This window comes from Manis javanica, chromosome 1, assembly GCF_040802235.1.
Source record: "Manis javanica isolate MJ-LG chromosome 1, MJ_LKY, whole genome shotgun sequence".
NCBI classification, from domain to species: Eukaryota; Metazoa; Chordata; class Mammalia; order Pholidota; family Manidae; genus Manis; species Manis javanica.
The window spans coordinates 224,469,467-224,485,899 of record NC_133156.1 but is presented as its reverse complement, the minus strand read 5'-3'; the positions used below and the strand labels follow the sequence as shown (position 1 = coordinate 224,485,899).

The 16,433-nt window shown below is 32.5% G+C and overlaps 1 protein-coding gene across 4 annotated transcripts in view; it reads left to right on the top strand.

Annotated features, from left to right (window-relative positions):
* The window catches only part of UBXN2A (UBX domain protein 2A), a 36,619-nt gene extending 22,072 nt beyond the window's left edge, over positions 1 to 14,547 (top strand). For all 4 annotated transcript variants that reach the window (XM_037005567.2, XM_037005566.2, XM_073215959.1 and 1 more), the window contains 4 exons: positions 1,319 to 1,425; positions 5,132 to 5,269; positions 6,118 to 6,276; positions 10,821 to 14,547. In XM_037005567.2, the coding sequence (XP_036861462.1) occupies positions 1,319 to 1,425; positions 5,132 to 5,269; positions 6,118 to 6,276; positions 10,821 to 11,013 (597 nt within the window). In that variant the 3' untranslated portion in view covers positions 11,014 to 14,547. The remainder of the gene's footprint in view (positions 1 to 1,318; positions 1,426 to 5,131; positions 5,270 to 6,117; positions 6,277 to 10,820) is intronic.
* The last annotated feature ends 1,886 nt before the right edge of the window (positions 14,548 to 16,433 follow it).

Genomic DNA, 16,433 nt, shown 5'->3' with positions numbered 1-16,433 from the left:
TTAATTAATCTTCTGTTTGCCCATCTATAGAAGAGAAAATAATACTTACCTTGTGTAGATTTGGGGAGGAGTAAATAAGTTTATGTAGAGAAAGTGCTTTAAACAGTATGTGGTACAAGTTAAGTGTACTCTTCTTGAATGGTTGGATGGATAGATGTGCTATCATTATTATTATTTTCCCTAACATCTTAATGGAGGCTCTGTTACATATTAGGTAGTCAGTTAACATGTCGATTGAATAAGTGCCAGAGACAAGAAAGAGGCTCTAATGATTTGTTACCATCTTAAACAGATTTTTAATCAGTCCTCCTGTGTTCAGCCTGAAGCATTTCTGCATTCTGTGCTATTCCTGAACCTTTCTAGTTTTCTACAGTGATTTAACCTTTTTGAATGAATGAGTGAATAAATATTGTTCTTATGATCTGGTAAGATGTTAAAGGATGAAGTGCTGGTAACAGTGAACACTGGTGTTTTAAACTTGAAGGAATAGCCATTAAGTAATTCATCATAGTTTTATCCCTCCAGTACATTATTCTTAATGTTCAAAGTCATTCCAAACTCCTCCTCTAACTTCTAATAAGAAGTCTGTTTTGCACAGAAAGCTTTAGTGTTCTCTGAGAAGGGGCACAGAATATTTTTGAAATGAGTTCTTTTTAAGAAGACTATTGATCTGTTTTAAAATAATTATGAACCATATTATGAATGTACATTATTTTTTATATTTTACAGTTGACAGTTACTCTTCAGAATGGTACATAAAATTGTGAGGGAGGAGTAATTGGAAGAAGATGGTCAAAAAGCACAAAATTCCAGTTATAAGATAAATAACTACCAGGGATATAATGTACAACATGATGACTATAGTTAACATGCTGTATGGTATATAAGAAACTTGTTAGAGTTTTTTCTTTTTTTCTTTCCTTATTGCATCTTTATGAGATAATGGATGTTAGTGGAACCTGTTGCAGTAATCATTTCGTAATATAAATCAAATCATGATGCTCATGATGCTGTATGCTTTAAACTTATACAGTGATATATCAATTATTTCTCAGGAAAACTGGAAAAATTTGTAGCTGTGTGTGGTAATGATGGTTTTTAAATTTATTGGCGGTAATCATTTTACAATATATGTTCACATCAGATCATTATGTTGTACCCCTAAACAATAATTCAATTTTATTAGTTATATGTCAGTTATATCTCAACTTAAAAAAAGTGATACATAAAATATATACTGATAGAAATTTTCAAAAGACTTTTAATCTACTAGTGTATTTTATTAACATGATGCATTTTGTTTCTTACTGCTTTACAGGTAGATGTAAGTATAAAATTATGGAAAAATGGATTCACAGTCAACGATGATTTCAGAAGTTATTCTGATTGTGCAAGTCAGCAATTTCTTAACTCCATCAAAAAAGGGTACGCTCTTTTGTAAAAAGAAGGGTATTATAGGTATGTTTCATTTGGGAGGATCTTTTTTAATGTTTACACATCCCCTACACATTCACAGATACTTTTCTTTTTTAAATTCAGATTTTCATAAGATGGGTTTTCTTAAGAGAGCCATAGCTATAATTTTAAAGAAAATTTAAGAATTTGAATTCTAAAAAATCAAAATCTGACTTAAAAATTTAATTTGCCATGTGTACTTAGTACCCCATCCTAGTTGTTATTTAGTATTTGGTTAAGTATCTATAGTATCTATAGTCTTTGAATTCTGATTTCCATTGCCCTGTAATGTTTATTCTATTTTTATGATTCTGTTACATGTCTTGAAATGTCTGAATATATCTACATATTATTTTTTTATCAAAATGATGATGCATAATTTTTATATATACACTTAGTTGTTATTGGCAGTTTTGATTATTTCTTAATTTTTCCACTATAAAAGATATCTGCACCTATCCTTGTATTTAATATTTTTTAAATAGTAGCTTTATTGAGATATAATTAGCCTACAATAAAATCCATCCCTTTAAATTGTACAATACAGTATTTTTTAATGCATTCAGAGTTGTGCAACCATCAGCACTAATAAAGAACATTTCATCAACCCAAAAGGAAACTCCATTCCTATAGTCACTCAGTTTCCTCCTCCCACAACTCTACCAAACCTCTAATTTACTTACTGTCTCTATGGGTTTGCTTATTTTGAACAGTGTGTGTGTGTGTGTGTGTATATATATATATATAAATGAAATCCTTTTGTGTCTGACCTCTTTCAGCATAATTTTTTCCAAATTCATTGATATTAGAGCTTTTATTAGTCCTTCATTCCTTTTTATTGCCAAATAGCATCTGCGTTGTATGGATATAACACATTTAGTTTTTTCCATTTATCAGTGGATAGATATTTGGGGCACTTCTGCATTTTGCTATTATGAATAATACTGCTGTGGACATTCATATAATATACAGGTTTTTGTGTGGACATGTTTTCAGTTCTCAGGGGAACTAGGAGCAGAATTGTTAATTCTGTTTAACTTTATGGAGAACTAGTGAACTATATTCCAGAGTGACTGCACCATTTACATTCCCACCAACACTGTACAGAGTAATAATTTTTCCATAATATCTTCACCAATACTTGGTAGTGTCTTTTTTTTAAATTATAGCTATCCTACTGGGTGTGAAGTGGTATTTCATTGTGGTCTTGATTTACATTTCCCTAACAACTAGTGATGTTCATCTTTCTGTGTACTTACTGGCCATGTGTGTATCTTCTTCGAAGAAATGTCTATTCGAATGCTTTGTCTATTTTTTTTCTTTTCCTAATTTTAAAATTGAGTTGTTTGCCTTTTTGTTGAGTTTTAGGAGTTCTTTATATGTTATGGATGCAAGTCCCTTATCATATGAATGATTTTAAAATGGTAGTTTGGTAGAAAGAAAATTAGGAAGGGATGTGAACATTCTTTCAGCTATTGATGCTCATGTTCATGCTTCTGCTTTCCAAAAAATATATATTAAATTCCTATCCCATGACACTCTCTCCTTAGCACACGTTTGTATGTATGACATTCATTGGTACAAAGCACTTAATTTGGACAGTATTCAGTTCAGAAGGGTTGACAGTATTCTTTAACCAATTTTCAATATATACATTATATATATATATATATATTCTGGGTATATATATATATATATAATGTAGATACTGTAAGTAATACAAAAGTTGCATAGTACAAATAACTTTGTTCCTAAAACCATTTGAGAATAAGTTGCTAAAGTGATGCCTCATCATCCTCAGTACTTTAGTGTATATTTCCTGTAAACAGGGACATTTTCCTATATAACCACAATGCAGCCATCCATTGATATGTTACTGCCATTTAATCCTCAAGACTACTCAAGTGTCACTGTTTTATCAAGTGTCACTGTCTTAATATTTGTTATCCTTTATAGCAAAAGCATCCAATTCAGAATTATGCATTCCATTTAGATGTCATGACTCTTTAGTCTCCTTCAGAATAAAATGATTCTTGAGATTTGATTTCTTCTTTTTTTTTTATACAATTTTGACACTTGAAGATGATAAGCCCGAATTATATAGAATGTCTCTCATCTCAGTTTAGATTTATCGGAGTTTGTCCTCATGATAAGATTACAATTACACATTGTTGGTAGGAATATCACAGAAGTTTTGCCATCCTTACTTAAATGGTAATTTTTTCTTAATAGTTTTAGCCATGTTAGCATGTCATGTAATCTTTACCATGTAATTTCATTTCATCTGTTTTTTGAACTCTATGGAAATTGAATGTGTTTGTGTCTACTCAGCTTACTTCTTTGGAATGTGCATCCATGTTGTTGTATATAGCTGTAGTCAGCATGAATCCCAGAACAAATATAAGAAAATGGATAAATTTGATTATGTAAATATAAAAAGCTTATGTGTACCAAAAGTTACTATATACAGTCAAAAGACAAATGCCAGACTGGAAATACTTGTTACACATATGTCATGTAAATAGAATATATGTACAGTTCCTACAAATCAGGAAGAAAAAGATGGGAGGTACATTTTGTATGTTTCTGCCATTTGATCTACTTTTTAACAGAGTAATAGTGTGCATTTGATAAAAATGACATGTATCCATATGCTAACAGGAGAAAATTTCTGCAGTACACACACATACATATTTTTTTTTCCCCAAAAAAAAGTCAGTTTGCAGAATACAGAATAGTGTGTACAGATTGATACCATCTATGGATACAATAAAAATAATTATATGGCATTTTACTGTATGTATAGAGAAAATCTAGAAGACTCAACCCAAAAGTTTTTATTAATGTGTGAGTGGGATCATAAGGACTTTCACTTTCTAAGTTGACATGTGTTTACTTTTACTTATATCTAAATTTTTTAGAACAAGCATGTTTTAAATTTTTTTCAGATATGACATGTATAGAAAAATACACAGATCATCAGTATATGCTAAATGAATTTGTATTTTCTGAAAATTATTTCAAAGAAGTTTGTTAAAACTGGTAATTTGTAAAAATTCCCTTGTGGAAGTATATTGCATATATATCAGGTATATTCTGTAACACTGTAAACTTTCAAATGCTCATTACAAAGATGCTACCTTTAAAAGATCGTAAGATTCAACAGATTATCTGTTCACTCCTTCTGTCTACCATGCACTGTTTTGTTCTTGGGACTAGAATATGTTTATGAGTAAAAGAGATGTGGTCCCTGCTCATAGGAAGTTTAACATATTTGTATTTTATTTTCTTTGTTATTTCTAGGGTAAATCTGTATTTTCATTTAAAAATTAAAATTAAAGCTTCATTTTTCTATTTTTAGTCCTATTCAGACACCTGTAGAAATCAACTATTTAAATTTAGCAGTATATAGTCATCAAATATTTCATCACTATAATAGTGTTTAGTTCAATAACTCAGCTATTTGTGAATTTGTAGTCTTAAAAATTATTCTCTTGTTCTTTTTGGGTTTTGGTATTCATATTTAATTATTTTAAATACAGTTTTTTGTTGTAAAGAATATTACATGTTCCTTATTTCTGTTTATTTTTCATTTATCTTTGGATACAGAGTATGGTTTTTCAGAGATAGAAGAACATAATGAATGGTTTATCACTTTATTTCTTTAACTTCCAAGGGAATTACCTTTAGAGTTACAGGGAATTTTCGATAAAGAGGAGGTTGATGTTAAAGTCGAAGACAAGAAAAATGAACTGTGTATGTCAACCAAGCCTGTGTTTCAGCCCTTCTCAGGACAGGGTCACAGACTGGGAAGGTGAGCAGGCTTATGATGTTCGTTTTCCATAAGCGGGGGCAAAACTGTATGAATAAGTCATTTTTCTCCCTTGCACCCACCACTTGAGTTTTGCCATTAATGTTAGAGTACTTATGCTCCTTTTTGAATATAGGGTTCCATTTTATAGTTACCAGTGTCTTCAATATTGTATTCTATAGACAGTATCTGAATTCTGAGATAATAAAAATGGGGGAGAAATGCCAAGATGAAGTTAGTGTCTGTATCGAAGTTTTTAATTATTTTCAGATTTTACAGACTTCATCATAACTAACTATGCTTTATGACAGAATATGCCATGAGGTTAGATATGGAACCACCTTTTTTTTATTAAATCAAAATTGGTAAGGTATATATACATATCCATCCACATGTATAAAAATACCTGAATAGGACTTTCAGAATGATCAGGAAATACTTTATTTCCTATCTTTTCCTTTATAACCCAAGGACTACTCTCTATAGAGTACTTATCATTTCTTTTGAAATTTTAACCTGGGGAGTAGATACAGGTTGTATGTCTATCAACCCAGTAAAATTGTATATTCTCTAAGGCACTATTCAAATGATTATAACAGCATATTCATGCAGTACTTTCTTTACAGGGTTACAGATTGCTTGTGTATGCATAATATCATTAGATTCCTACATTCATCATGTAAGATGGACATGATTAATACTAATACTTGTATGTCATTGAAACAGCTGCAACTTACTAATTCTTCCTAAAAGCTATACTTAATATAAAATGTTTATAGTAATTGTTTAATGATAAAGTTCTGCTTAATAAAAAAAACATGCATCTGACTTGTTGTCTGGATTTTTTTTAGTGCAACACCAAAAATTGTCTTTAAACCAAGGAGTACTGAAGTTGAGAATAAAAATAATTTGTCTACTGTCCAGCTAAACAACCTAGAACCCATCACTAACATACAGATCTGGTTAGCCAACGGGAAAAGGATTGTCCAGAAATTTAATATTTCTCATAGGTGAGTCTTCATTTTACTGTGTGTCTGATTTTTTTCCCTCAGTTTAAATTTCATTTCTTCCTTTCACTTTGGTCCACAGTTGTTTTTACTGACTAACCAAGGATCTTAATAAATAGTTCCCCAAACATAATAGTAATATGACAATAGAATTCTTGAACATTAGTGGAGTATTTTTAATCTGTTCTGTGAGTTAGCACTTTTATCATTTGATATATTTTCCTGTTTAACTAGATACATAATTTTAAAAGAATTATTTTTAATGTTTTTAAAATCAGTAATTAGCATTATGTGCCTATTTTTCTGTTAATTGTAGAAAAAATGAAAATACAGGAAAGTATTGAAAGATACTGAAGTCACCATCGCCCAGAGATAATCACTAGTATCACTGTTGAAATTTTTTTTTTTTTCATTTTAATGGAAAGCAGGAGCATGCTATATATAGGTTTCCCTCTTTATTTATAAAAGATTTAAAATTTGGGGGTAAGTTTTATACAAGCAAAAATATACATGTGTGTAGTTAAAATAAGAATTATAAAAACCCATTCAAAACATACCACTATGCCTTCTGCACCTCTCCCTGATCATATCTCTTTCTTTTGTGCAAAATAAACTATCTAAGTATGTGTTAATCATTTTCTCCTTTATTCAATTTTACCAAGCATATGTGTATCCCTAAGAAAGATACTGAGTTTTGCTGGTTTTCAAATAAGTAGTTTAAATTTAAGTTAATCATGTGCATACAAAGAAGTTCCAAGAATAGTATAAAGAACTTTATTTTCTAACCATTCAGGAGTAAGTTGCAAATCAAGTGACCCATCACCCAGAATACTTTAGTGTATGTTTCCTACAAACAAGGACATTATGCCACATAACTAGAATTCAGCCAGAGGCCATTGAGAATCACACATTGCATTTAGTTGCCATGTCTTAGTTTGAAATAATAGTTCCTCAGTCTTTGCTTGATTTTCATAACCTTAACATTTTTTTCTTTAGTTATAGGTCAATATTTTTATTTGTTCATTTCTTGTGATTATATTTAGGTCACTAATTTTGGCAGGAATATTGCTGAAGTAATGCTTTGTATCTCTTACTGCATTTTGTCAAGTGGCATCATGTACATTTTGTCCCATTATGATGTTGTTAAATTGCCTCACTTGATTAAAGTGGTATCTGCCAAGCTCCTTCACTGTAAAGTTATTTTTCTCTTTGTAATTAACACATATTTTGTGGGGAAGAAGTTTGAAGTTGAATGATTATTGTGTTCTTCCTAACACTTCAAATTTTTTCATTTATTTATGTGTATTATCGACTCATAGTTTCCTGTTTTATTCAATAGATCATAATCTCTTACCAGCATTATTTATTTAATACTCAAATTGTTCCAGATACAGTCAGTAGGACCTCCTTTAAACTCCTGACATAGTCCTATTGTTGTTTGTGCACTTCAGTTTTTTCTGGAGCAAAATTTTTTTCCAGATTCATTCTGTACCTTTTCTAAGAAGCTGTAGTTCTTTCTAGTGGACAATGATACTGAGAAGCCAGAATCTGGAGTGCTAGGTATCTTATTGCTTCTTTGGATACCACCACTCCCAGGCCCTCTGAGTGGATAGAGCTACAGGTGTATATGAGTGTGCATACATGTACATACATGTACGTAATACATATATGCACATACATTTACATTTGTATGTCTGTATCTTTGCACATTGAAAACCATGAGTTCACATACATAACTCCAATTTCAATCTACCACCATAGGATTTAGTCTAGTCTTTCCCTTTGCATATTTGTTACTAACTACTCCCACTGTGAAAAGCCTGGCCCCAATTATTGTTAATGTATTTATTTATTGGTCAGTTCTCCTACATATAACCAGTCTCCTTTTTCCACTAATACCTCCTCCCAAACATGGGACACTCCTCACCATGCTGGGCTCTAACTCTCCTTTGTTGAGTTCCTATATAGATTCCTTTGTCTTCTACTGGGTCTCTGGCCCATCATTCCAGGCCACTTCAACACCCCATGCCAATGACCTCCTCACCCTCTTGGGCTCTGACACTGTGCTCCGTTGTTCCCCCATACTTGGATGTTCTGTTCACCCCTTTCTGGTTCTGACTCAGTACAGTCTGCCACTCTTCTGTGTAAGAATGCTCTTTTTATTCTGTTTGAGATAGCCTGCTTTGTTACCTCTCCTCCTCCCACTCAGTTTGGTTATATACCTCACTCCCCTTGGCCTCTGCCACTCTGCACTGGACAGCTCTTCTGTGTGGACATACTTCCAGCCCTGTTTGTGCTTGTAGCCACCACCCTGCCTTGCTCCCGCTGCATGGACATCCTTGTCATGCTCTGATACGATGCAGGTGGGCAGCTTTCCTGTGCAAATGCCTCCTTTACCCTATTGGCCTCTGAATCCCTGTTCTTGGGCACCACAACTCCCTCTCATTTCTGGCCTGGATGCCTCCCATGTTCTGCCCTACTGATGGTTTTAGAATGAATTGTTCAGTACGGAAAGGAAAAGGCAGTTTTTCTTTTTTGTTTTGAGACTCATACATGTTGATGTGTGTAGCTGAAGCTCATTCATTTTCATTACTGTACTATAAACAAATACATGAAAATGATTATCCATTCTTTTTGGTAATGGTCCAAGTTTATATTTGTTTATATCAGTGTTTGTATCAATCAGTATTGCTGAGTAAACAAATAGTCACAAAAATCTCATGGCACAGAATAAGTATTTCTCATGTGTCAGCTGGTATGGCTTTGCTGATCTCAGCTGAGTTCATTCATACATCTATAGGTCATCTAGGGGGATTCTGATTTAAGCTGCAAGTCTGTGAGTCTAGGTCTACCTTCTTGAATCAGCACAACTACCTGGACATGTTGACGTAGCAGGAGGTCTAGTCCCACTAAGGAAGTATTTACTTATATCACTAACATCCCGTTGGCCAGAACAAGTCATATATCTGTTCTGTTTATCTCACTATTTGTGGAAAAGACCGCTCTTTTCCAACCTAGTTGCTATGGCATCTTTTTGTAAATCAAATGATCTTTTCTGGATTCTCCATTCTGTTTGATTGGCCTATTTATCTTTCCTTTTGCCAACTCCACACTCTTTTATTTATTGTTACTTTATAATAAATTAAGTTACTGCTTCCCCCTACCACGCCCCCCCATTATTTTATCAGCTACGTAGACAGTTGTACTTAAATCTCCAGCTATGATTGTGGGTTTGTCTGTTTCTCCTTCCTTTCTTTCAACATTTATTTTATATATGTTTAACCTGTATAATTAGGTCCATACAGAGATTAAACTGTGGGGTTTTTAATTCTGAAAATACTTTTTTAGCATTAAGAAATGTCCCTTTTAATCCCTGGTAATTTTGTGTTGAAATTTACTTTGCCTAATAATAATACAGTCACAACAGCCTCCTTAGGATTAGTGCTTACATAGTACATCTTTCTCCGTCCTTTTAGTTTCAGCTTATCTGTATATTTATCTGTGTCTATACTTAAAGGTGTTTCTTGTAAATAGTTATTTGAGGATAGTTTTTATATCTAGGCTAACAATTTTTTTGTTTCCTGTTTTGTGTTTTTGTTTTTATCTACCACCTACTGGGTGTTTTCTATGTGTTTGGCCCTCTTCAAGTCATTTCATTCTATTACTTCTAAGTGTCCAAACCACCCTAGACAGCTAGAATCAGAGAACTGATTATCATGAGAATAGAGGTATAATGGTGCCTTGGAATGTTCTTCTGTGACCTAAGTTCCTTTCAAATGAAAGGAGGCCATTTTTTTTTTTAAATCAAGCCTTTTGGGAGTAATAAAATAATAAAATAATCTCAGCTTCTTTGTCTAGAAAACTACGTCAGATATTTTCAATAAAGGTAGTCACCTAGATTCCCCCCACACATACCCCATGACTGAAGCATTTAAAACACTTGGGCTGGCAGGATTTATTAAGTGATGATCTGTCAGGCTTTGTTTTTATTTTGCTTTGTATTTATTTATTTTTTGTGTGTGCTTGGTATTTTTTTAAATTAAAGTACAGTTGAAACACAAATATATTTGTCACAAGTATACAACACAGTGATTCAATAGCTACACACATTGAATCTTTACCCCAACTAGTGCGGTTACTGTCAACATAGGAAGATGTTACAGAACCATTGACTATATTCTCCATGATGTACTTCCATCCCCATCACCAACTTATATTGTGATTGAGATTTTGTGCCTCTTTATCCACTCCCCCATGGTAACCACCATTCACTTCTTAATGTCTGTGACTGCTGCTGTTTTGTTCATTTTGTTTTCTTTTGTTCTGTTTTTGATCTTGAGAATCATGGTGGCAGCTACACCTAAGATATTTAATAGTAATTCTTTACCATCATCAGGGGTTGTCCTTGGAAAGATAGCCCAAATGATCAGTTCTGTCATACTCTGACTATTCTATCTATTAATCATAGCCATATGTCTTCACAAGTTACTACCTTACATTACCTAATTCAGGTTTCCATATTATTAGCAGTTTATGCTATTTTACAGGATAAGCCACATCAAAGACTTCATCGAAAAATACCAAGGATCTCAAAGAAGTCCTCCCTTTTCCCTGGCAACAGCTCTTCCTTTTCTCAGATTGCTAGATGAAACACTCACGTTGGAAGAAGCAGATTTACAGAACGCTGTGATCATTCAAAGACTTCAAAGAAATGCTGGACCTTTTAGAGAATTTTCATAAACATTGATTTCTGATGCACTAAGTAGAGAGCTTGCAAAGAAATAAATGCTGGATGTAAGTGGAAATTCGAGCCCAAATGGGAGAAAAGAAAAGTCAGGTTCATTGGACTTTTTCTTGGAGTATTAATTTAACTCTCTACTTGATGCAAAGATTCTTAGATAAGTACAAGTTAAGAAAGTATGACTGGAAAGTATATTGAAAGCACTCTTTCCAAAAAGCTACTCATAAAGAGAAACATACGTAATTTCAAATACCAGTAATTCAACATAAGACATGTTTAATAGCTATGTCATTTAGAATCTTAACATGGTATAAATTAGCAAATGTGTTCACAGCATCATTCCCAGACAGCAGTGATTTATTTAAATGTTAGCTATCTAGGATTTTTAGATAGCAATACACACAAAAAATATATATACAACAGGTTATAAACATCAATATAATTATTTTTATACTTGAGATACAATCGAATGGCTGGAAGGGACTGCTTTCACCTTAGGCACATAGCTATGCCTAAACTTCAAAATGTTCTCAGTTTGCCTTCTCTAATGGCAAGATATACTCAATTATTCATTTGGCAACAGTATCTGAGATGTCTTTTTAAGAATAAAATGAAGGATAAAATTATTTAGCTTAGTATAATGTCAATATTGATGTGCCTACTCATATTTCTATATTTTTGAAAAGTGTAATTTTAAAAAAATTATTTTCTCTCCAGGAACCCTACTTCGTTCCCTATCTTACTGTCTTTTGCAAATTAGGGATTTGTTCTTCTTTGACATTTGGAGTAAGCTACTCATGTGCCACCACTCAGATTCTTATGCTTGTGTTGTCACATTGATAATTAATATTTTTAAATGTGTCATGTAAAGTATGGTTTTCTATTCAATGCGTCAGAGTCAACCCATGCATGTATTAAAGGATTATTTACATTCTGATGTACCCAAGGAAAACATGCTTTTTTTTAATTCATTTTATTATCATTAATCTACAATTACATGAAGAACATTATGGTTACTAGACTCCCCCCTTCACCAAGTCCCCCCCAACAAACCCCATTACAGTCACTGTCCATCAGCAACACATGCTTTTTATCTTAGACTTTTAACTAAAACCTGTTAGACTTTAGTGTTTCACTATCAGATTAAATCCCCTTTGCCTAAAAATAAGCTTTTTTTTTTAAGTAATCATATTTAAAGTAAAATACACATTGATTGTGCCAAAGAATTAAGTAGCCATGCCTATCAGCAGTAATGTTCATAGGCACTAGGTGTCTTTTGGAAAGAGCAGTTCTCAATCTTTTTGGTCTCAAGATCTTTTATGTGGTTTGTATATATTATGTTAAAAGTTATAAATATTTATTCATTTAATAAACACTTGATAATATAAACATTTTTATGAAAAATGTCTATTTTGTAAAACAAAAAGATTGTGAGAAAAGTGGAGAATTGTGTTCCATTTTTTGCAAATGTCTTTACTGTCAATTAAAGAAGACAGATGGAGTCTTGTATCTGCCTGTACATTCAGTCTGTCTTGGTATCACACATGTAGCCTCACACATTTACCATCAGCTGGTAAATGCTACTGTATGCTCATGAGGAAATGAAAACAAAAAAGCAAATAACATCTTAGTATGATTATGAAAATAGTCTTAACTTTGTAAACCCCTTAAAAGAGCCATTCTTATAAAGTAGTGATTTGCAGTGATTTTCAAGCCCTAGTGTAAGAATTACTTGGGAGATTTCCAGAATGACTATTCTGGCCACATTTTGATTCAGTGTATCTGGGGTGGATCCCAGATCTCTGCATTTTTTATCTCAACTGATTCCTACGTATATAACCAGTCTTAATTAAGTAAATCGTGCAATAAGCTTCCACCCTAAGAAACTAAAAGTTGCATGCTTCACTATGGACAGTGGAAGGCTGTACACTGAAATGGACCCTTAATTTTTATCCTTGTATAAGGATATACAAGGATATAAATTTTATCCTTGTATAAGAGTTTGTTCTTAAGCTGCACCCCTTTAAGTCTGAATTATTTATGACATAAACCAGTATTATATCTTTAAGCACAGCTGAAGGCTGGAACCCTTAAATGAGGTTTTTATTAAAGACTCAGGAATAACAAAAGGAAATATATCACTAGATGATCTAGCTTATAAAAATCTTCTTTTGAGGTCTAGTTTAAGAATATTTTACGTGGTAGAAGGCCATCTTTTAATTACGAAAAGCAGGAAGACAGGAGAGCCTTATCCTTTTGTCATTTCTTCTCAAAAATGAACAGATATATATTAGAAAATATTTATTGTCAGTAATGTTTACAGCTATGATAGTCTAGTGAAACAAAATAGCATTCTTAAAAAAAATGGGATGATAAGATAAACTTTCAGATAATACAGTAACAACTAGTTGTTTCAAGAATCTAAGAAAATGTTTCTTAAAATTTAGGCCTTTCATGAAGCATTTTACAATTTTAATTTGCATATAGTCAATATGTGATTCTCCATATATTTCTATAAAGGGAACTCTCGTTGGAAATACTTTACTTTTACCTACAGAAACATCTCCTTTGTGGATTTTGCAGTTTATATTATGTAACCAGAAGACATATTGGAGGTTTTCTCATGTGTTCACTTAGAAAACACGCAGTAAGAAGTTCCTATAGAGAAGGACCTGTCATCAGCAATAACTTCATGTTTGTAGCTGTGAAAATGTTTATTAATGTGAATAATCTCAGAGGTTTTCTAATGGGAATCATCCAATAAAGCTTTTTACCTGAAAATTTAATAATTGTAAAGTGTGAAATACTTAAAATACGTTGACTTTAGAAAACATGGTTTTGGCAAGGGAAGGCAAACTTGAAAATAAGCTTCTTCGGTGGAATACAGTTTAACCCATGTAGTTGTTTTTATAACTCATCAATCAGTTGAAAGTCATTGTTAAGGCTGACAAACAGAAGGACAATTTTAATTTTGCAGATTCTAATTTAACGGTTAAATTACTATGCATTATCCAGGTAATAAAAGTGATCTTACTTCTTTTATGCACTTCTCTCATTCAGAGTAATTTTCATTATATTTCATTGTGATGAAATATGGTATGTATGCATCTATTTCAGTGCCTTAAAGTATTTTGAGAGCTTTTACTAATGGTTAACTGTTGTCTTAAGGATGAAATACTACTATTCATTGAAAGGATCTGTGAAAGAATTTATACTTGTTTGTTATAAAATATAGGATGCATTTGTCTTTTATTTGGCCAAGTCATTCAGTTTGAGAACCAACAAACATTAGGTGCCTTCTGTTTGCCAGGTACTGTTACCAATGTTACTGTCATTTAATATACAGAAGTGTTAAAATATGATATTTTAATACTAATTCAATGGTTGTGATTATATTTTGACAATCCTTTGTGTCCTGAATTGAATTAACATAAAGACTGTTTGGTAGGGTTTGCTCTCTGTTCTTTCAAAGTACAAACCATTTAATTAAAAAATTGTTCATTATATATTGAATAAAACTGGCTTATTTGGGAGACTAGTATTTGGCTCTTTGTCATTTGCTTTTTTTTTTTTTTTTTCACAGATAATTCATATTGCAGAAAAATTTTTTAATGCAGATAGGCTAAAATGATGTATTAGTTACCTGTTATCCCACCATTGAGACATAACCACTAATACCATTTTGGTGTTCATCCTTTCAGATAATTCTAAGTGTATCAGTCTTTAGAAGTTGGGCTTCCTGATTATTATAATCCTGTTATCAAAATATAACAGTCTTTAAGTTAAAAGTTGCATTAGGATCACACTGTCACTTTTCAGGAGGATAATTGTTTGGAACAAATGCCTTTTAATTTATATGCAAAAAAAGATGGAATTTTTTCCCTCCACTTTCCTTTCAAAATTAAAATTATCAAAACAAAGTACAAATATTAGGAAGTATTTCCAAACATGCAAAAATGCATATAAAGTGATGTGTTTAATAGTAAATTATCCAAAGAAACTTCAGCTTGAGTTTATATTTAGTTTCCAAGGAATTAAATATTTAGCACAGGCTTTATCTAATTACCCTTTCACTGTTGATAGGGCTACATTCAAAGAAGGTCAAACTCATTTGGTAAACAATCGAAGCATTTTTCATGATTTATAAAAATGTTGAATCATTTATGTTGTACACCTGAAACTAATAAAATGTGTGTCAATTACATAATTTAAAAAATAAGGTATAGAAAATGTGATGACTTGCCTTAGACTAGGTAGTGTATAATTTAGTATATTTAGTTGTGATAGAAAATCCAAAACAATAGTCACTTACTAATAAAATTTATTTCTCCTGCAAAAGTTTGGAGGGAATCAGTTCAGGGCTGGTAGACCAACAATGAAGTAAGACTCCCATATTGTTAATATGCCACTCAGCATGCATTAACTAGGGTCTCTAATAGCTGTAGTACCACCAGTCATGTTTGCATTTCATCCAGTAGGAAGCAGCATACCTTTCCCTTTTTCAAAACAGCTTTATTGAGATGTAATTGACATAACTTGCAACTCACCCATTTAAAGAGTGCAATTCAGTTTTTAGTATATTCACAGGATTGTGCAACCATCAGCATAATCTAATTTTAGAACATTTTCATCCCCTCTAAAAGAAACCCCAGGCATTTCTCCACCCTCAAATATACATTGTTTTATTTCATACATTCTGGACATTTCATATAAATGGAATCGTACAACAGGTGGTCTTTTGTGCCTGGTGTCTTCACTTAATTGTTTTTCAAGGTTCATCAATGTTCTTTTTATTGTCAAAAGTTCGTTGTATGAATATAACTACCAGGTTTTTATCAGTCAGCATTTGGGTTGTTTCCAGTTTTTAGCTAGTATAAACGTTGCTTCAAACACTTGTCTTCAGGTTTTTGTTTGAATATGGTTTCATTTCTTTAGGGTATATATTTAAGGGGTGGAATTGCTGGGTCATATGCTAATTCCATGTTTAAGTTTTGAGGAACTGCCAAAGTCTTCCAAAGTGCCTGCACCATTTTACTTGACCTCCAGCAATATATGATTTCTCCACATCTTCCCAGCGCTGGTTATTGTCTGCTTAATTATAGCCATTCTGATGGAATGGTTATCGTGTGGTTTGTAATGGCACGAGTATCTTTTCACGTGCTTATTGCCCATTTGTCTATCTTTGGAGAAACAGCTATTGAAATCTTTTGCCCATTTTTCAGTCGAGTTATTTGTCCTTTTAGTATTGTTAAGTTTGTAAGTATTCTCTGTATATTCCAATATTAGCCCTAATGGTTTGCAAAGATTTATCCTATTCTGTGAGCCCTTCACTTGTGGGATGATTTACAGCAAAGTTTTCATTTAGGTACAGTCCAACTTACGCTTGTGATGCCCTAAGAAACAATTGTCTAACCCAAGA